This window comes from Arabidopsis lyrata, assembly GCF_000004255.2.
Source record: "Arabidopsis lyrata subsp. lyrata unplaced genomic scaffold ARALYscaffold_7, whole genome shotgun sequence".
Classification (NCBI taxonomy): Eukaryota; Viridiplantae; Streptophyta; class Magnoliopsida; order Brassicales; family Brassicaceae; genus Arabidopsis; species Arabidopsis lyrata.
Window position 1 is genome coordinate 3,692,736 of NW_003302549.1, and position 19,560 is coordinate 3,712,295.

At 37.9% G+C, this 19,560-nt stretch overlaps 5 protein-coding genes across 6 annotated transcripts; 3 read left to right on the top strand and 2 right to left on the bottom strand.

Moving 5' to 3' along the window:
- Positions 1 to 22: 22 nt before the first annotated feature.
- Positions 23 to 1,887, bottom strand: LOC9305326 (two-on-two hemoglobin-3). The gene is made up of 4 exons (XM_002869209.2): positions 1,424 to 1,887; positions 941 to 1,071; positions 418 to 562; positions 23 to 283 (listed from the first exon to the last, which is right to left on the bottom strand). The coding sequence occupies exons 1-4, from the start codon at positions 1,558 to 1,560 to the stop codon at positions 169 to 171; spliced, it is 528 nt and encodes a 175-aa protein (XP_002869255.1). The 5' UTR covers positions 1,561 to 1,887; the 3' UTR covers positions 23 to 168.
- On the top strand, positions 1,878 to 4,036 carry LOC9305327. The gene is made up of 2 exons (XM_021019973.1): positions 1,878 to 2,175; positions 3,101 to 4,036. Exons 1-2 carry the CDS (start codon positions 1,974 to 1,976, stop codon positions 3,733 to 3,735), a joined length of 837 nt encoding a protein of 278 aa, XP_020875632.1. The 5' UTR covers positions 1,878 to 1,973; the 3' UTR covers positions 3,736 to 4,036.
- A 552-nt stretch (positions 4,037 to 4,588) lies between these two features.
- LOC9303303 (probable E3 ubiquitin ligase SUD1) lies at positions 4,589 to 8,222 on the top strand. The gene is made up of 9 exons (XM_021019668.1): positions 4,589 to 4,919; positions 5,063 to 5,638; positions 5,778 to 6,224; positions 6,297 to 6,484; positions 6,560 to 6,877; positions 6,951 to 7,102; positions 7,196 to 7,347; positions 7,428 to 7,574; positions 7,666 to 8,222. The coding sequence occupies exons 1-9, from the start codon at positions 4,692 to 4,694 to the stop codon at positions 8,041 to 8,043; spliced, it is 2,586 nt and encodes an 861-aa protein (XP_020875327.1). The 5' UTR covers positions 4,589 to 4,691; the 3' UTR covers positions 8,044 to 8,222.
- Positions 8,223 to 8,289: 67 nt separating this feature from the next.
- On the top strand, positions 8,290 to 10,846 carry LOC110226858 (nuclear envelope integral membrane protein 2-like). 2 transcript variants are annotated; one of them, XM_021019670.1, is made up of 8 exons: positions 8,290 to 8,446; positions 8,524 to 8,683; positions 8,762 to 8,922; positions 9,004 to 9,149; positions 9,222 to 9,275; positions 9,362 to 9,454; positions 9,634 to 9,798; positions 9,886 to 10,846. In XM_021019670.1, the coding sequence occupies exons 1-8, from the start codon at positions 8,368 to 8,370 to the stop codon at positions 10,090 to 10,092; spliced, it is 1,065 nt and encodes a 354-aa protein (XP_020875329.1). In that variant the 5' UTR covers positions 8,290 to 8,367; the 3' UTR covers positions 10,093 to 10,846. The 2 variants fall into 2 exon arrangements, with proteins under 2 accessions (XP_020875329.1, XP_020875328.1); XM_021019669.1 differs by having other exon boundaries at positions 9,004 to 9,275.
- Positions 10,847 to 11,962: 1,116 nt separating this feature from the next.
- LOC9303304 (serine/threonine-protein kinase AFC3) lies at positions 11,963 to 15,255 on the bottom strand. The gene is made up of 12 exons (XM_021018834.1): positions 14,782 to 15,255; positions 14,518 to 14,638; positions 14,267 to 14,293; positions 14,022 to 14,175; positions 13,877 to 13,925; positions 13,487 to 13,601; positions 13,249 to 13,340; positions 12,963 to 13,110; positions 12,801 to 12,865; positions 12,610 to 12,707; positions 12,405 to 12,510; positions 11,963 to 12,310 (listed from the first exon to the last, which is right to left on the bottom strand). The coding sequence occupies exons 1-12, from the start codon at positions 14,869 to 14,871 to the stop codon at positions 12,173 to 12,175; spliced, it is 1,203 nt and encodes a 400-aa protein (XP_020874493.1). The 5' UTR covers positions 14,872 to 15,255; the 3' UTR covers positions 11,963 to 12,172.
- Between the last annotated feature and the right edge of the window lie 4,305 nt (positions 15,256 to 19,560).

Here is a 19,560-nt window from a genome sequence, read left to right on the forward strand (position 1 = left end):
TAACATTCTGTGGCAGACCAGCTAATGAAAAAGTGCTATTGCAAGTTTGCATTGAGAGCCAAGACCAGTTCTATTTCTCTTACATTGCTTTCCAGTAAAGACCAATATTCCTCGAATCTTTGTGTACTTTGAATGAAAGTTCAAGTAGAACAAGAATCTGTAGTTAAATTATTCTTCAGCTGGTTTACTGGCTGCGTGTTTACAAGCACATTGAGGCTTATGCTTCGGTTTCTCATTCTGATTCTTCAGCTCGTTTCCAGCCACAAGGAAGAATGCGGTGTGCCTGAAATAGATTAAAAGCAGCCGATCAAATCAATCTGTTTGCTTATATCTACAGAATACTAAGGTTTAAGCTGAATAATACTGGTTTCTGAATTACAAACTTTTGACTCTGAGAAGAAGATGGTGCACTGTTACCTGAAGAACTTCATCATTTTGATTTTTGAGTCCTCGTCAATGTCAACTGAGTCCTCCAGAGCATTTTGCATGTGCTGCAGCCATCTCTCAGCAGCTTGATGGGTCACTGGAAATGGACGGTGACGTCCGATCAAAGCAGGATGACCTACACATTGGCAAGATAAACAAACAACCACAAAGTAAGGCAAAGAGAGTTTGGGAGATACCAAGTCATATTTAGTCAAAAACAAAATCACATTGGTGCAAATATCAAATATGTATTCTAATGTCTTTTGTTATACAATCATAAAGATACAAGTGCGGTGTGTGTACTAAGTGAGCATCAAAAGGGCAAAAACAAATGAGTTAGTTGATGTGCAATTTCTTAGTCAAGCATGAAAAGACCTAGTAACCAATCACAGAAAACAACTTATGAACACATAACTAAGGGATCACAGCAAACAACATATGAATGCAATCAGCCAATTCGGTTAAAACACATAATTAAGGGAGAAGAATCCAAAGGTAAGAAGAAAAAACAAACCTTTCCTTTGAGAATATAAAGGAGGGCCTCCCATACGCTGGACGAAGAACTCATACTGGTTCTGGATGGCATCTTCTTTGTTTGAGTTAGAAAAGATGGACCGAAACCATTCTTCTTCGTCGTCATATACCCTATTACCCATTTCAAAACAAGAAATCCCTTAAGAACACATGTCCAAAAGTAGAAGCATTATCCAAAATCTCAAAACTTGTCTAGGACTTAAAAGACTTGTCAAAATCAGAACACGTATATCCTATAACACTTTCATATCTGCATTTACAAGCCAAAATCCTGGGAAAAGTTATCTCAATTTGTCATTTGAACAAGCAGAGAGAGAGTGGACTTGAATCTTCATAAATATTAAAAGGTTCACACTTTCAGCCACAATCTCCTAGCCTAAACCAGATTTTAATAGAGAAAATGGAGCTTAGCAAGTGAGAGTTATAAAAACCCAGACTCCAGAGCAAACACATAGAAAAGTACCTGGTGTAGAAATTGGTGGATAGGTTGATGAAGGCCTGAAGACCAAGCTTTTCGAACAGATTGGATTCGTCGATGGCAAACGCCTCAGCCTGATCGACGCCGCTCAACACCGATGCCTTCTCCTGCAGCGATTGCATCTCTCTCTATCTGGTTTTCGTCTCTCTCTGGTTCGCAGTGGTGAGAAACTGTGGGCGATTGAATTGAATTTTAAAAAGGAAATGGTGGGGGCTCTCGTGGTGGCAACGCTCTCTTTCTTTTATTACACTAGTTGGGCTTTTTGGCATATGCCGTGAATAGACTTGTCTTGATTCTCTTGGTCCTATCCAACCAATTTAGGATTTTGAAGTAATTGGGCACACTTGAATTGGCCCGTTAAGAAGCCCATTATTCTAAACGCGACAAACTCATTACTGACGACGATTTGCGTTTGATGAAGAAAAAAAGTGATTTAAAATCCGCGTTTAAAAAGCGACCGAGCTGAGCTGACCCCGTCGAGAATTGGTTTCCTTTCTTTCTTTGCTCCGAATACAAGAAAAATTCCGGTGAGGCAATGTCGTCGAACAGCAGAGAAGCCAGGAGGCGGAAGATCCTAGAAAGAGGATCTGATCGTTTAGCCTTTATCACTGGTCAGATCAACGGCGCTCATCCTCCTCCTCCTTCCGATTCTACTTCTTCCCTTTCCCAGTCTCATCTCCAATCATCACCGGACCCGATTCCCCCTCGCGATCAGATTCTTAAAGCTCAAGAAATTGGTACTCTTTCTAGGGATTATTATCATCCTTGACTTGTTCGTATCGAAGTTCGGTTTTCGTTATTGTTTGTGTGTGTAAGAATTTGAGCGACTTGCTGAAAGATTGTGTCAATCGAATTGGCTTCTTTGATCAGATTTTATGTGTGTTTGGCTGATCAAATTCAAAGCGGAATTTCATGTGTGTAAGAACCCGCTTTGAACCATTGCATGTTTGAAATAGGGAAACTTTGTAGAGAAGAATAGGACAACACCCATTATCTACATTTATATCTTTTAGTTTATTGTGTCCTCTGATTGTACTAGTTAATGGGTGGTGAAGCTGTTAAATCCAGATTTCATGTTGGAACCTACTTACTTGGCTTTAGCAGAAATTAGATCTTATGAACCTGATTTAACTGTTCTCTACTTATGCTTAAGTCACCTCGCACCTTGAAATTTAGTTGGCCTTTCTGTGAAATTATTTATAGGTGTGGTTCAACCACAGTCTAGTGTTTGGAAAGCTCAATTATGTTGTGTTTTTATAGTTTGCTTGCTGTATTGTGCCACAAAGTTTGCAAGGAAAAGATTGCTACACTGCTTGATTGGAGCCAATAAATCTTAAGGCTTTGTAAATTATCACATTCAGTGGGTTCCTCTTAGGAGTGGTGGAGGAACCCACTGATTGTGAATGTTCTTTTTGGCGTTTCTTGAGGCTTACTTTTACACTATCCTACTCCGAGGTTACAGATTTATGTGCTAATATCTACTTATTTACATATGTGTGTGTTTTGCTTGCCTAACTTGTTATATTCTGAACAAGAATATTGATGGATGTCAAAATGTTAGCATCATTTATATGTTGTTGATTCCAGTCTCTTATAAGCGTAATAAGATAAAGCCAGAGGGTAACTTACTGATTTTGATGATCCCTGGTTGTGAAATTGCAGCTTTCACAAGTCACCAGGAAAACATCTCTGATGCTGAGATGCTTGATAATGTGGATCGTATAATCCATCAAAGCAGGGCAGAATCGCTTCAGCCTCAGAGGCATGCTGAAACATTGGCAGAAGCCTCTGGTTCAGATCCTAGAGACGCAACAATACAAGCGTCTCCTACAACATCAAGTGTTCAAAACCCATCAGTGGTAAATTTAGGTGCTTCTCAAGCATTTATTCCTGTGGTTAGTTTTGTGAACGCCATCACGCCAAAACACATTGGAGCGGCCATTGATGCTTCAGAATACGCACGGATGTTCACAGCTCTTGCGATTGCACTTGTTGTCATACTATCTCATCTCGGTTTCTCTTCCCTAGGCAACATAGTAAGCTTCAGGCCAGTTTTCTTGCTTCTGTTGACCGATGCCACAATTGTGCTTGGACGTGTTCTGCTGAGTCATCATGGAGATTCTTCCTCAGCCTCAGGGACAGTAATGAGCGAGCAAGGTATGATGGACCAAGTAGGCAACGCTTTGGAGATGGTGATGATGATGAAGAAGATAATGGATGCACTTCTTATGGATTTTAGCTTATACGCTGTGATTCTCATATGTGGCCTATTGGTCACCCAAAGCATCTTTCCTTAGGTCATCTTCACGTAGGTTTGTTTGTGCTCGGTAGATTTGTGTTTTGCTTCTGGTTTTAATATCGTAAAATTATAGTTAGTTCCTAAACATAATTTACATGTTTCAGATATCTTTCTCTCTTTTTTTTTTGGTTACATTTATTGGGATGCTAAGTGCTTCACTATTTATTGGTGTTCACTTCTTTGGAAGATGAAATTAAAAGGTTCTCCTCTTAAAATTATAGTTATGGGTATGATTGTATCACTGAATTTGGGTGTACTATTTGTTCTTGTATTGAGATTATGTGAATCTGATTTTTGTATTTTATCTGTATTTTGGTTTAATAGAGGAAAAAAGGCCTCACACACATCTCAACAACCCAACTTTAACTAAAAGCAACCACAACCTGTTATGGTCATTAAAAATTCTTACTACATTTTTCTATATAAAACTTTATTATTTACAAGTCTAGTTTTTAATGATTTTGATCTGAAAGGGAAAGAAAAGTTAATGTGGGAAACTCGAAAGGGAAAGAAAAAAAAGGAAGAAGTAAATTTCTCGCGTAAATTACCGAGGAAATATGAAGCAACGTAAGAAAGTCCCTCTGTCGCTGTCAAAAAAAAAAAAGTAAAAATAAGTCAAACGACGAATCATAAACGTTTAATTCATTTGGGGATGTGCCTTTAGTTAAGTGTTTAAGTCGACTTGACTCCGCCTTCTCCACCGAAGTTTGACTCCACTAGATCGCGTTACCCCGCGTAGTAGGAATTGGCTATGGATCGATCCTTGTCGATCCAAAGATGTAAAAAAAAAAACGTTTAATTCCTTTTTTGTTTACTTTTTTAAATCATTTATAAATACGTCTGTTTTCTTTTTGGCAGCCATTTTTGTTTCATTTGCCGCTAAAGTGAAAGTGCAGACAGAAGAGAGAAAGAGAGAGATACAATCGAAGTTCCAAGGTTCCTAGTTCCCGGAAAATGGAGATTTCTCCGGCGGAAGAAAAGCTCGTTGGCTCCGGCGAAGCTGTTACTAAAGAAGTATCAGACATAACAAACAAAGCTGTAGACATTTGTCGGATTTGCCAATCACCGGAGGAACCAGACAATCCGTTGAGACATCCGTGCGCGTGTCGAGGCTCTCTCAAGTATATCCACTCAGATTGTCTTTTTCTCTGGCTCAATCGCCGTAAACGCAACCATTGCGAGGTTTTAAACCCTTTTTCAAAATCTCTGTTTCTGCTTAGGAATTGAGTTTAAAGTTTACTGCTTTTTCGATTTTTTCCTCTCTTTTTTATGTGATTTGTGGAAGATATCTCTAAAGTTTCTCTCTTTTTCTTCTTCCACTGTAGATTTGCAAACATTGCTACTCAATTGTGCCGATTTATTCCGAGAACGCTCCAGAGAGACTACCATGGCACGAATTCTTAATGGGATTGCTAATGAGAGCATTACGTTTCATGAACCTGATGCTTCCTTGGGTTTTCATGATTCCTTTCAACGCATATTGCTCTTCTTTTCGTCCTTGGGACAGGGAAGGTGTGTTTGTGAACCAGACTGTTTTTGAACTGTCCTTGAAATTTCCTGGTCTATTCTACACTGCTGAGATAGTGTCTAGTACCACCGATATGGTTGTTCAAATGGAAATCATAAGAGTGCTTTTAAGGAGACACCCCGAGTTCTTACGTCATATGATCATCTTAGAGAATGGTCTAAAAGATATAGATGTTACTGGAATTGTGCTGCTGTTAGCGAATCATTTACACATTCTGTGTGATTGGTGGCATGATCAGCTCTTACACTTGCCATTTCTCCATATCATTCAAAGGGGACCTCTTGCACTAGCGTTTGTTCCTCGAAACACGCCGCTTCATCAATTTGGAGCTATCAGAAGGTTTTTTTCCCTTTTGAGTGACAACACTTTTGCTGTAAGTCTTAGCTCTCTTTGTTCAATTACTCTTACATAAAAATCATTCATTGTAGAGACTGTTGTCCTAGATTTCCGGATTAACATTAATGTTTCACCATGTTGAGTAACAGATTCTTCTTCTTTTTATTTCTCTACAGGTTCTTGCCATCAACATCTATTGGTCTTTCTTCAACGTTCTTTTACCATTTTCGATTGGACGAGTTGTCTTAGTTCTCCTACGTTGTTTCTCACTCGGTTGGATTGCAGAAAATGCAACTGAAGTGGCTGCTGGAGATATGGTTATACGCTCAGTTTTATTGGCTTTCCTTGCAAGTGTCTTTACTCTGTCTCGAAACACGTATCTAACAAGAGTCAGATGGTTTTTACCGTCAGTTAAGGATACATTCATCTTGTGTTTTAAACTCGTTGTTCTGCCTTGGATACTTGGTTGCTGGCTAGATTTCTGCACTTTCCATATACTAGGAAAGACAGCTTCCCACAGCGTTGAGGTTCTTTCAGACTATCCACTCATGGCTGACAAACATTGGTTAATGGGAATGTTGTACTTGGTAGTTGCTTTAAGTTGCATGGAGCTTATCCAAAAGGTAACATCTGAATTTTTGTTTAATCCTCACGCATCATCTGGTTGACTCACTTTGTCTTCTTCCTTTTGGCAGATAGTTCCGAAACGAGCCTTTTGGTATCTGCTAGATGTTGCAGAACCAAACTACAAAATCACCAAACTTCATCTTGGTCCCATTCTCTTGGCGTTTGCTTTCCATGGGGCAATGGTGGTGATTGTGCTTCACTTACCAATAAAAACAATCAGTCTCATCAGCCAGTCCTTTTTCCCTCTCCAATTTGGGTAAGGTACCCACATAATGTTTCTAATTTATCGGTTCTTGAACAAAATGTATTAAAACGCTCAAGGGATATGCAGGGTGTACGAGGATGAGTTTTTGCTTGGCTTACTTGTTGCTTATACGGGCCTAATAATCTTCGGTCCCCAGTGGTTAGCCAATTTAATTAGACCATCCATCAGACCCATAGTTCACAAGTGGGTTATCACTATCAGTTCTTTGCTCAAGTTGAGTGATTTCTTGCTTGGAGAGCCCCGAAAACAACGTGCAAATCGTAATGTGAGAGTGAGACCACGTTTTCTAGTATTTGGCATAGCTGAAGGCTCTATGGTCAGTTTGTATGGATCTCAAAGCGATACCACCTGTGAAGAGGACACAAACGACCAAAGAGATAAAAGGTAACAGATAACACGCTTTAAGTAAAGATAATTTCTGGTGCAAAATTTATATTCTGATAAGTTGAAGTTTCAGGTTTATGCTGAGGATTGGAGTGATGTTGGTTCTAGCTTCTCTGAGTATGTTTCTTGTTAGTACAACCTTCATGGCTTTACCAATTCTACTGGGAAGGGCGTTCTTCCACTCTATCTCTTTCTTCATGCTAAGTTTCGGACTCAAACACGACGGTTTGTGCTTTCTTAATCCTGCTTCACACTTCTTTCTCCTTTGTATTATGCTTCTGATGTTAAAAGTGTCTCTTTGCAAATCAATCATTTTAGATATTTGTGCTTTCTGGATTGGATTCTGTATCTTGCGAGGAATCTATATCATCACTTGCTTCGTCTATGATCATTTCGTGACAGGAAGAGTCCATTTGCTTATCAACCATTTCATGATCTTCATCCGGAATTTCTTGTTATTCTCCATATGGGTAAGAAATCTCAAAAGTATTTCACTGAAAGTGTCTGAATATCATGACTTTTGGAATCATGATGGTTTTGCTGTGAACAGATCTCAGTCATACCGGGATTGCTCGGTCTCCTTATCGACCTTATGATCATCATCCCATCACAAGTTGCGCTAGACGAATCCCCAGTATATAACTTGCTCCACGATTGGTTGATCGGTGTACTCGTCCTTCATATCTGGATCTTTCTGGTAAGAAAAAATGTCCATCATTATTGCTTCACTCAAGAACTCATTTTTTTTTTTTGGTTGTGGAACAAGTAACTTCTTTCTTCTCTTGCAGACTATGCTCACACCGATCAACTGTTTCGCGACTGTGGTGTGGCGGGAAAAGCTTCACAGAATCACAAGTGTCGGAATCAACGGACTTCCCTTTAAGTGGCTGATTCGAGATGTTATTGGCTCGATCATAGTGTCCCTTTTATTCACTCTCTGCGTTCCCTACGTGGTGGTGAACTCTCTGTTCCCAATTCTTGGATTTTCCAGTGCAGTCAACTTAACCGTCCAGCGGTTCGTTTGGCCGGCGATCCTAGTCTTTATTCCCATATGGTTTAGTGTCAAGCTCATTAGTGATCTTATCATTTACCTTCACCAGCTGGAATTCGATAACCGATACAAAGTGGGCGAGAGGCTGGTCGATTTCACTGAAGATCTCGAGTAACAAGGACCAAAACCAATGGTTACTAATAGAGAGTAGTCTTCAATTATAAGCACATATATATAGTTTCTTATGTTATATCATCTCTTAATCTATAGAATCTAAGAAATGCAATCTACATCTTAAGACGATGTCTAGGATACAAAAGGTTTTGGAATTAGGTATTTATGTTAATTCCTTGATTCTCCATCTTCAAGTTCCTTTATTTCAACTTGATCGAAAACCAAGATATCATCAAATAACTCTCGTCTCTTAAAATCCAAATCTGCACTTGATCGGAATTTTGATTCAAATCCAAGAAATCATCATCGAAACATAGAAATCACGATGGGCAATTATCTTCTTCTCCACGTTATCGTAATCACCTTTGCTTTCTCGTCCCTCGTTTCAGGTGCTCAACTGTTGGGTAAGTTTTTTCCTATTTGCCCTTATAATTTGTGTGTCGCTAATTGAATCTTAGTTGCTTGTAACTCTGTGGAACAGTCACTCCTCGTTTAGAGGTTAAGGGTTCTCCTGGATCTCTATGTGACAGGATACTTATCCATGGAATTCCAAGGCTTACACGTATAGACATGTATGCACATTCACTCAAGCTGATAGTTAACGCTTCATCCGATGGGGAAACACACGTTTGCTTCCATAGGTGAGTAAGTTAATTTGTTGGGCTTGAATTCATTTATCATAGAGTATCTCTAACTAATGTTTCCATCTTTTCTTTTAGTGATTTCTCGCTTGCACTTGGAATGTGCCCTCATAATCAATGGAAGAAAGTCTCTAATGGTTCATGGACTCAGAAAATGTCACCATTTTTTTACTACAAGCTCCTTGATGTAAGAGTAGCTAGCTCATCCGAGGTCACTCTGAAAGTGTCTACTGTAAAAGGTGATTCTTGTTATCTACTTTAAATACTACACGAATGTTTCCTAGTAGGTGCTTTTATCAACTCTGTTTTATGTTTTGCAGAATGGCTTATGTATCGCTATGTATTCCTAATCCTTGGTACCATTTTGCTGACTTATGCTTCAACATTGAGTAGATCATATGCCTTTTATTATGTTACTACTTTTTCGGTTGGTTTGATCCCTGTTGGGCTACTACTATGCTTTCAGGTATTTTACTTTCTAAAACTCTCTTTTCAGTTGTTTTTTTCTTTGCTTACCTATAAAAGAGTGTTTGTACAGGTAGTGAAGCATGCACGGAGTCGTCGTTTGGAGTTCTTCTTGTATCGATTTCTGGTAATTAATTATTTCGTTTTACTTCTTGTGATCCCCATCTATTTTATCCAACACTAACCATATGTTTTTCTTTATTTTTTGGTCAGGTTTGTTTATGTTATGTCATTGGTCCCTACATACCTAGTTTCACTCAAAGTATGCTGAGAGTGATGGGGTTCAGAGAAGGATTTTATAAACCTGTATGTCGGTTTTATTGTACTTTTTTAATATTGTCGATACTTTGCACCTCATTTGATATCACAAATCTCATTTAATATTTTGCACCTCATTTGATATCACAAATCTCATTTAATACTTTGCACCCCATTTGATATCACAAATCTCATTTAAAGAAGTTTACCGCATTTTGCTTTTGTAGGTGTTATATGTTTGGGTGCCGTCTCTATATATGTGGGGAATTCTTTGTGGACTTTTTGCTATCAATTCACAACTTCTCCTAACTCAAGATGGTTCCATTGACGTTAGCACATCACTCTTCATTTCTTGGGCCATCTGGATATTTGCGGCAGTTTTGATTCTTCTGGTATTTTTCCAATCTCCTCTCTCTCTCTAGTCTCCCATTTTTAGTTTAACCAAATAAAACCTTACAACAAAATCATGTTGTTTCCAGAGCTCTTGGGATCCTATGCTTGCTTGGGGAGCATTAATCGTTGTGATTGTTATGTCACGGATGTTCAGGACGATCACTGGTTTGATTTTCCCGATGACGCATACGCGAGTGAGTTGCAATCTGTTCAACATTTCATGTCGGCGATCAAGAAAAAACATCTGTTTGGAATTGGAAAGTGATAAATTAAACCATGTGTCTATAGTTTGATTTACATCTTGAATACATATTGAAAATGTGATCTATTCCTTTTACCGCATTTACCAGTCATGTTTACCAAACTAAAAGTGTCATACCATTTGGTGTAAATTTTTGGTCTTTTTTTTTAAAGGAACCGATAAAACTGACACTATGAAATTGATATGAACTTAGTAGCACAGGTGTACAAAATTTGCATAAATTCAGAAAATGTATATTTCACGCTAAAATTTTAGATTAGAGTAAGTTTGGTCAGGCGACAAAAGAAGATAAAAGCAGAATTTCTTAATCAATATTAGTTCTAACTTTCAGCTAATTGACAAGGAGACCACATGTTACATGTAATAAGTACTAGTCGGAGATAAGGCGACTAGCTACACATGTATGGCTATTCATGAAGGACTCTTCTAGCGACTTGCAAGAGCTTTTCATGAGATGTCCAAAAGAAACAGAAACAGAGATTCATACAAAGGCTTACATACGGGAGAGCCCAAACTTCTATCAACTAAACCCATATAGGGTATTACCGCAATACTCTCATATAGAAAGTAACAATTTCAGCTGAAGTCTTGAGAAAGAAGCTCTATAACAAGAGCTTAAAATACATCCTATAAGTGACATCAGTCACATAGAAATTTTTCTGGCGAAACTGATTAACAACCAGCAAAGAGGCGGGAACCCTATGATGAAAATTTTTAGCAACTAATATCAAAACACTAGACAAGCTGGGCTTTGTAAGCCTATGCTTTCATTTTCCATGTTTCAAGTTCCTTTGTTTTAAACAAGATATTTTGTTTAACATCTCACATATATATATATATATATATATATATATTAACCGATTTGAAATACAAAGATTGGTATTTGGTGGGTGAAACAGTCTTCTTCACTTAAGATTATGAAGAATCGAGTCCTTGGAGCATCTTCTGTTTCATAAATATGATAATGGATGGTGCAATGTCTAAATTTTGCTTATGATATGCAGTTTATACGGTTGAATAGTTTCAAAATGTGAACTAAGGGGGGTGTATTGAATTAAAGATTTGGGTGGATTTGGTGGAATTTAGAAAATTTTGGATTTTGAGAAAGTTATGTGATTTTTTAGGATACTTTTGGTGGAATTGTTAGAATTTTCATTTTAGAAAAGAAAATACTAGTTTGTTATTTGGTGAGATTTAAGAGATAATATTGGATGATTTGGTGAGATTTTTAAAACAAAAATAGGAAAACTGGATTTACAAAAAAAAACTTATCTCCAACATTGTCTAGAAAATTTGGGATCTTTTTGCAACGTTGCTTTACAAAAAAATAGAAAAATTGGATTCTCTCTGCAACACGTTCAAAGTTGTTTGTGGTAAAAGATAAAGAAATTATGGTGTGTTGTGGTTCTAAAAAAGTTTATGTTTTTGTATTAGGACTTCAAATTAAAAACTTGAAACTGGGAGAGATTTTGTTGGTAATGAATTTGATTTGCCATTGAAATCTTTTGTTTTTTTCTGCATGTGAAGAACAAAAAAAAGTGACAGATTTGTTTTGACTTTTGACGATGAGAATGAGAAAGTGAAAGGACAACTTCTCTTATGTAAATTTTGTTAAAAGAAGTTTTTTCCAAATAACACCTCTCAAGGTGTGATTTCTTTAATTGAATTTCTCATGTAAGATTGTATCCAAAGTCTCCCAAAATCAATGTTATGGCTTTTTAAAAAAAACAAAGTTGTGTTTTCAATAACAGTTGATTTGATATCAAGTTTAGAAATTATAGTTTGAATAACAAAAGATTGTGAGTGATTTTATTGAAATCTCAATTTCAATAACATTGGATTCTAGAAGAGATTTGAAAATCACAAATTCAATAACAGGTGATTTTAGTAAAAACCCAAAATTTTCTAAAATCCTAGTTCCAATACACCCCCCTAAGTTTTTTCTTCTCAACAACACAATGTACAACAGAGTTATTTTCCAGAATAAATGTAGCCAAACTCGTAACTGAAATTGGAATACTACTGTTTGGTGCTACTGAAAAAGAGAGCTTTAGAATCTAACAAAAAAAACTTGTTACCAAGTAAAATTCTACATCTGATTTTGCTTCTTCTCAACTTGAGCTCTTAAAGAAAGGATGGTCAAGAGCTTCGTTTGCCGTGAGACGCTCAGATGGATCATATGTCAGTAAGCCACACAATAGATCTGAAAATCTAGATCTTGTGCTGTCAACATGTTTCGATACCATATCCTGCAAGAATTGTGAGCAGTTTCTACTTCAGATTACGGCATATCAAACAAAAGATATATCATTAGACAATAAGAAGAATTGATGGTGATTAAACCTTGAGGCGATCAAGTCTTTTTACAGCCCTAATACTCTCTCTAGAGTTGGCCCCTTCTGGCCAATTTAGCCTACACCCTCTTCTGAAATATTTCTCAGCACCCCGGCTGCAAAAACATAATGACCGTACATGCAACAACCGATGAGCATTTATATCTCTGTTGAGTTTTCGCGAACCCAAATGTTTGTGGAAATAGAAAAGTAACCTGGCGTTTCGAGTCATATGTTCAGGCAAAGGTCCCAATGCCCTCTCCATCATAGCTAGATGTTCTAGGTTATCATGCGTCTGAAAGAGAGCCTCACCCTAATGTACAGTTTGAAAATGTTGACAATAGTAAGTAAAACAACTCAACACACGGAGATAAGAATTCATACAACAATATGAAAGAGACTTTACCGTGCATAGTTCAAATAGTATACAACCTATACTCCATAAGTCACACTGGTAACTCCATCCTAGACCTGCAATGATATGCCACTGGTTAGTTACCAGGGAAAAGTTATGTTCATTCATTGGTAATCGTCAGCTACGGAATCCGCAAGTAACTGCTTAACCAACCTAAAATGACCTCAGGGGATCTGTAATGCCTTGTTTGGACAACAGAGTGATGAATCCTGTTATCACAAACAGTACTGCCAAAATCAATCAGTTTAATAGCGCTCGACTTTGGTAAGCACCTGAAATGTGTCTCATTTGCAGCACTCCTCTGTTTATTAAAATCAAACAGCAATCTGTCAAAAGTGCAAACTCTTCAAAGAATTTTTTTTTCTTTTAAAAGACTTAGCTTATCACTACTACAGAGGCTGTACCCAAACCAAACTTAACCAAATTCAGTTCTAGATACCTTATTGTAAGGAAGCTTTACATTTTCAGAAGACACCAAAAGAATGTTCTCAGGTTTGAGGTCGGTGTGAACTAACTGTAACTCGTGCATATCTGTAAATAAGAAAAAATGTGTTAAGAACAGAGAGGCATTAGGTAGGAACTACAGCTGCTGAACCGAGACAGAAGGAAACGGTTACGATGACGTGCTAGATACGATAATTGTATTAAAAAGCAGCAGATAGGAACAATTCACAGACATGCTACAGATTCCAAAAGCTGGCATCCAAAATCCCGAACAAGGGCCAGAGGAAATGCGGAGTATTTATTTCTCTTTAGAAAGTCAAACAAACTTGGCCCAAGCTTCTCGAACACCTGGTATCACCATTAGAATTCATTCACAGGAAGGTTCTGTTTAGTTCCAAACTTCATCGACAAAATCCACATGGGTAAACTAACTATACAAACACTATACAGGGAATTGGATTTTCATAATTTGGGCATCAAACAAAGAAAGGTAGCCAGAAAGATTATAATTCATTTACTTATAACACTAACAAACCTCACAGGTACTGAACATAGAACCAATTAAATATAAGAGATGCATTCCACTGGGGGGTGAAATCAATGAGCTTAATCGGGAAACTTACAATGCAAATATGATTTCGGTAATCAAACCAGTCCTTCATCTGTACACAGCTGCAAGGACAAAGCAGAAATGAAGAAACTGAGCAATGATAAATACCTCTGCAGGAAACGATGTCATCAACTAAAGTCTAGAAGATAAATAAATACCGTGTGCGGCCTTTATCACTCTGAACAAGTTTTTGAAGTACATCAATTTCAATCATTGCTGCATCCCGGTATTTCTTAATGCTTCGAATAATCTTTATTGCCACATATTCTTTTGTATCACGATCCCAACATTCCAAAACCCGACCAAATGTGCCTACAACACCAGCAAGTTCACTGAAATGGCACGATTTGATTCACATAAACAGTTTTTTATCTCGAACACACCATGCCACTTGACAGCTAACCTTCACCCATCTTGCTTAGTATTTTATCTGTCAAAACAGAACACAAAGTAGCGCAAGTTAAACAATTAAACATGGTCAGAAATGAATCTCATGTCAATGAAAACCGAAAAAAGATTATCCCTGAGGCAATGATGCCAAACAACGAGCTACTAGCAACAATGCACATATAGAAGCAACATATAAGTAAATGTCTAGCAACTTTTTATCAATCAAAAACCCAGAATTCATGAATTTATAAAAAAAAAACTCACATCTAGGAGTGAGATTGTCCCTCAAACTGAAAACATAATGACCGTCACGATCATCTTCCCTCAATGGTGGTGACAAAATCCTCCCATCGCTTCCATGTCCTTTAATCACAGCCCTTTTAGCCTATCCCCAAAAAGTCAAAATTCAATGTCAGCATATCAAAACCTCACCAAAAACAATGCTTGGTCTTTCCACCACATTCTTACCCGAATTCTAATTTCGAAATGTCAAAGATTAATAAAAGAAAAAGGAAGAAGAAGAGCAACCTCTGGTTCAGCTGGGGCCTCGTCCCAGGTCATACGAGGACGTTTTCTGACTCGTTCTTTATCCATATTCTCGAATCCGTTAGCTATCATCACCGACGCGGAGAATCGATCACCGACGCATCCAGAACGGAATCCGATGCCAATCTGCAGCTAAAAGAGGGAATAATTCTACCAGAAACTGTTCACGTAGATGCGGCGAATCGAGCGAAGGAAGGTGACTGATATCTCCGAAAATGGTGAAAACAGAGGACTTTTTTTGCTAGGGTTTCGAAACGAGAGTGCAAAGAGAAGAAGAAGAGAGAGTCTTAAAATCCTCCCAATTTTACCGGCCAAATCCCTTGGGGTCGAATCGCGACATCCACCAATTCCATTTTTTGCACTTCCCAGCGAACAATTGATTCTCCACGAATAATTGCCCCACCCGGCCCAAATGAAATGTGTTGAGATCTCAAATTTCACGAGATCTTGTAATCTTGGCCCAAAATAAATAATCTTGACGTTTCGTTTCATTGTTTCTTGGAAAATATATATTCTCTATCTTTTTTTTTTCTCAATTTTTTTTTTTTTTTCTCATAAAAGATTTTATTGATCATTCAGATACACAAAGCCGGAAAGAATCGAAATTCCTCCGGACGCAAGCCGACAAGGATTAAGAAATCCCTCCGGACACAAAGCCAGCAAAGATCGAGAGATCCCTCTGGACGCAAGCCGACGAGTTCAAAAACAACCCTCGGAACTAAAAGTCGGGAGAACAAAGATACATCCCCGGACACAACAAAGAAAACTATTAAACACAATAAAAACCAATTGCTACACATTCAAACATCTTCAAAATTGCCAACATATAACGAGAACAGAGGAAACACTAATATCGCCAGAAAACCTTAGACTTCTGAACTTCTTCTGATCTTCATGTCCTCTCTTGTAAATTAGGAGACTTCGGAAATTTAAAATTGCTTCCCATGATTGGCGATGCGGTTGAAACCGACTTACTACACCGATGCCGGTGCGTCGAAACAAAGTCGACTTGAATCCGGAAAGAAGAAAGCAAAAACAACATAGATCTCGAACGGATCATGTCGAGAGATCGAGTGGAGGAGACTACAAACGAGCCGCCCATCGGAGACACCAAATCACTTACCTTGTGAATGGCGGATCGATCCACATTGGAACTCTGGCAATAAACGAGAAGATGAACATGCAACAATATTTTTATTCTTAAAACCTAGCAACAACCTCGTCAACATCTCTGTGAAGCCTAATCTAAGCCATCTTCAGAAAGCTGAGAAACAAAGCCACCGAAATCAGAATCGCAGGTGAGAAGAACGGAGGAGAGAGCTTCTTTTGCAACATCATCGAAGATCCGAAGAGATTCAATGGTTGCGGTAGCTATCAAGGTGTCGAAACCGTCCAAAACAAACTGCAACTGCGAGGATCAAACAAAGAAACAAACAGAAAACTGAAAGAAGATCAACGTTGGTGCTATAGGAGCCACCAAACATTAATCTCCGGCCAAAAAACAACGGAGACTTGAGCTGCTTGAGGAGAGAGAAGGGAGAAGACTTCAGAGGTTTCTATATTCTCTATCTTTTTTTTTTTTTTTGTCAACAAACACTCCATTAGATTAAGTTACAGGCATACAAAACTCTCCTCTAGGGAGAGCTCAACAGAGACCAATAAACTTACATAGGAGGAGTAGCCATGGTATGTTGTTTTCAAAGCTACGGACAACATCCAGGTCAAAAAGCAATAAGAAAAATAGCTAGACTGAAAAGCTATAGCAAGGGGATTAAAGACCCAAAAGATAATGAGCACTACCACTCTGGTAGGGCCATACGAAGACGTGGAGAGCAAGTCGTTGCCAGACTACCAACCACCATGATAAACATTGCCGCTTGGAATGCATAAGATTCCTAGCAGTTTTAAGCTTCCAATATTGCGCCTGAAGTGCAGAGACACCCATTCCCTGAAAAGGGAGGTCGCAAATAGGACGAGAAGGATTTCTCGCGGTACAAAATCCAAAGTATGTAGTTAAGAGAGAACAATGAAGCCACACAATTACAAGTGAAGTTCCCAAGTCAAGCAAGGAGATTCGAGGAAGAGTATTGGAGTAAAGTATGGTTGGTGTATAAACGTCCAATAGTGTATCTTGTCCCGTAGAGATAGTCGCAGGTGGTAGAAGATCATGTCTACTCTCAGATGAGTTTGTCCGAAGGAGACACACTAGAACTGCTCCTCTCAAGTGAGGGATATAAACCAACATGGTCTCTCTTTTCAACAAGAGGAAGTTATAGTCAGGTCTCTCCCCAAGGGAGGAAATAAGTGGGCTAGAGTAAGGTAAAACCAAGGCCAACTTTCCAATCGTGACCTTAGAGCCAAGATACACAAGTACAGTTCTGGTTATAGCATAGCTGCTGTCCATCTCCATTAGGGGTCTTCCTGGGCTTGATAAGCCCATTAACAACAAAACTAAAATCTGGCCCAAATCCCATAAAAGAAGAAGTGGGCCCATCTCAATTAGGGTTTTGACTCCTCATCGACCAAACATATAGAGGATGCGGCGGCGGTTAACCGGCGGCACACCAACACGCGCCGGAGAAGCTTCCCGGTTTAGAGGGGTAGTTCTCACCCGCGGTTGGGATGGAAGTCTTCTGGCGGCTTGCGGATTTGATGGATCTCGTCGGAAAGAGATGACAATCTTCACGAGCAGATCTGTCTTTCTCGGAGATACAAACAGAGTAGGTGGAAGCCGGAGGAAGACGCAGAGAACCCCAAGCAAGCCAACATCAGCGTCCAGGGCCGGCCCATGAAGCAAGGGCTTTAGGCATCAAATAATTATAAATAGTTTTAAGGGCATCAATTTTTAAAATGTTACTGTGGTCTAATGGTTAGATTGAAATTTTTTGTTGTACAGGTCATGGTTTCGAATCCCATACATGTTTAAATTTGTATTTTTTTTTATAACAGCTTTTGTTAATGGGCCAAAAAATTTTTTGCTTTAGACACTCAAATAGTTTGGGCCGGCCTGTCAGCGTCGTTCGAACTTAGGCTGTTAACGGTGGAAAGAGGTTCTTTGGGAAGAGATCCCGAGACATAGGCGGAGAGGGGCCTCGAAAATGACGTCCGAGAGAGAAAAATTAGGGTTTTTATTCCTTAAATAAATACGTTAATTTGTTTCTTATCTATATTCTCTATCTATATATTAATATATTCTCTATACCAATTATGATTCGTTTCCTATTATTTATATGTTATATGTATAGATATCTCAAACTTATTCGTTTTTGACGTGTCAAAACTATTAATCGATCGCATTGGCCTTGTATTTATTGCATCTTCTTAATTTGTATAGTAGATTTCTGAAATTCGACACTTTGTGTAATACCACGACATGCACCTAATAGTATCCAACATGCGCATCCAACACTCAATACAAATTTAAATGATTATGTATGTATCAAAAACATACTATAGTGTTTCTTGTTTTATCAATGTATGATAGTCATAATTTCTTTTTGTTTCACAGACTCGCAATTATCAGTAATGATGATAATGTATTTCATTTGTTTATTATTGTTCGTTGTGTTTTCAACACTACTATTCCTGTCACAGGTCTCATTTAATAACAACAACACAAAAAAAAACACGTCAAGATTTGACTTTTGAGATCTTCAATTTTTCAACTCCATTATTTAAATAGCTAACTATTACATAATTTATCGTAAGAAAGAAAAAGAACCTTATCTCTTTATTATTATTGTAGATCTCGATTGTGATTACTACACCTGATGTCACATTAAAAACACACAGAGACGTAAATAAGGGTCAAAAGTCGATGAAGCCTTTCTGCAATACAACAAGGTTATAAATTTATGATTCTAAAGAGTCATCATTAAAATTTATCATAAGAAACTTTCAAGAATTAAAAGGAACTAGGATCGGACCCATGGTCCACCGCGGGAGAATGTTGGTTTACATACGTTACGTTTAATATTGTGTGTGTTTTTTAGTAGAACGAATCGTGTAGTATACTTATAAATATTCATAATAACGAATTGTAGAGAAAATGTAAAATTATTTATAAATATACCCATCGTATTAATTATGATTTACAAAATAGAATTTTGTGTTTTAAAATTCTAAAATTAGACGATTCATGGGAATTAGAGCAGTCAAAATAGGTCAAAAACCGCGGGTCGAGCCCACATCATCTCACTATGGGGCAGATTTGGGAAAATATATTAAACCCGCAAATAAGCGGGCCACATGGATTAATTCGCAGTGGGTCATAGGTTTAATCGGTTTTCATCCGCGGGTTGGCGGATCAGCCCGTATATTAGTATTTATTGATAAAATTATAATTTATTCAACATGTGGTAATTTAAACAAACTTTTAATAGTATTTTGATTTATTTATTTATTTTAGTAGTATTTTAAATTTTGGTTACTTTAAAATTATTTAAACAAAATTCATGGACAATCCCGCAAATCCGCATACATTCGCGGGACGGGTTTGCATTTCATATATGCTACCCGCGGGTCGTGCGGACCGACTAACTACGAGTCAAAATATTTTTTGTCTATCGCAAAACGGACTTAACGGGACGAATCAACTCGCTTTGACAGTTCTAATGGGAATATTATTTAGTCATACAACAAAATGAAGTTTGGACATAGTAATAATAGAATATGTATCTTATTTGTTAGATGAGAGATTGAAAGATGAAGTATAATGATTAAAAATTAATTATTATTTTTCATGATTCACAAAATTTAATA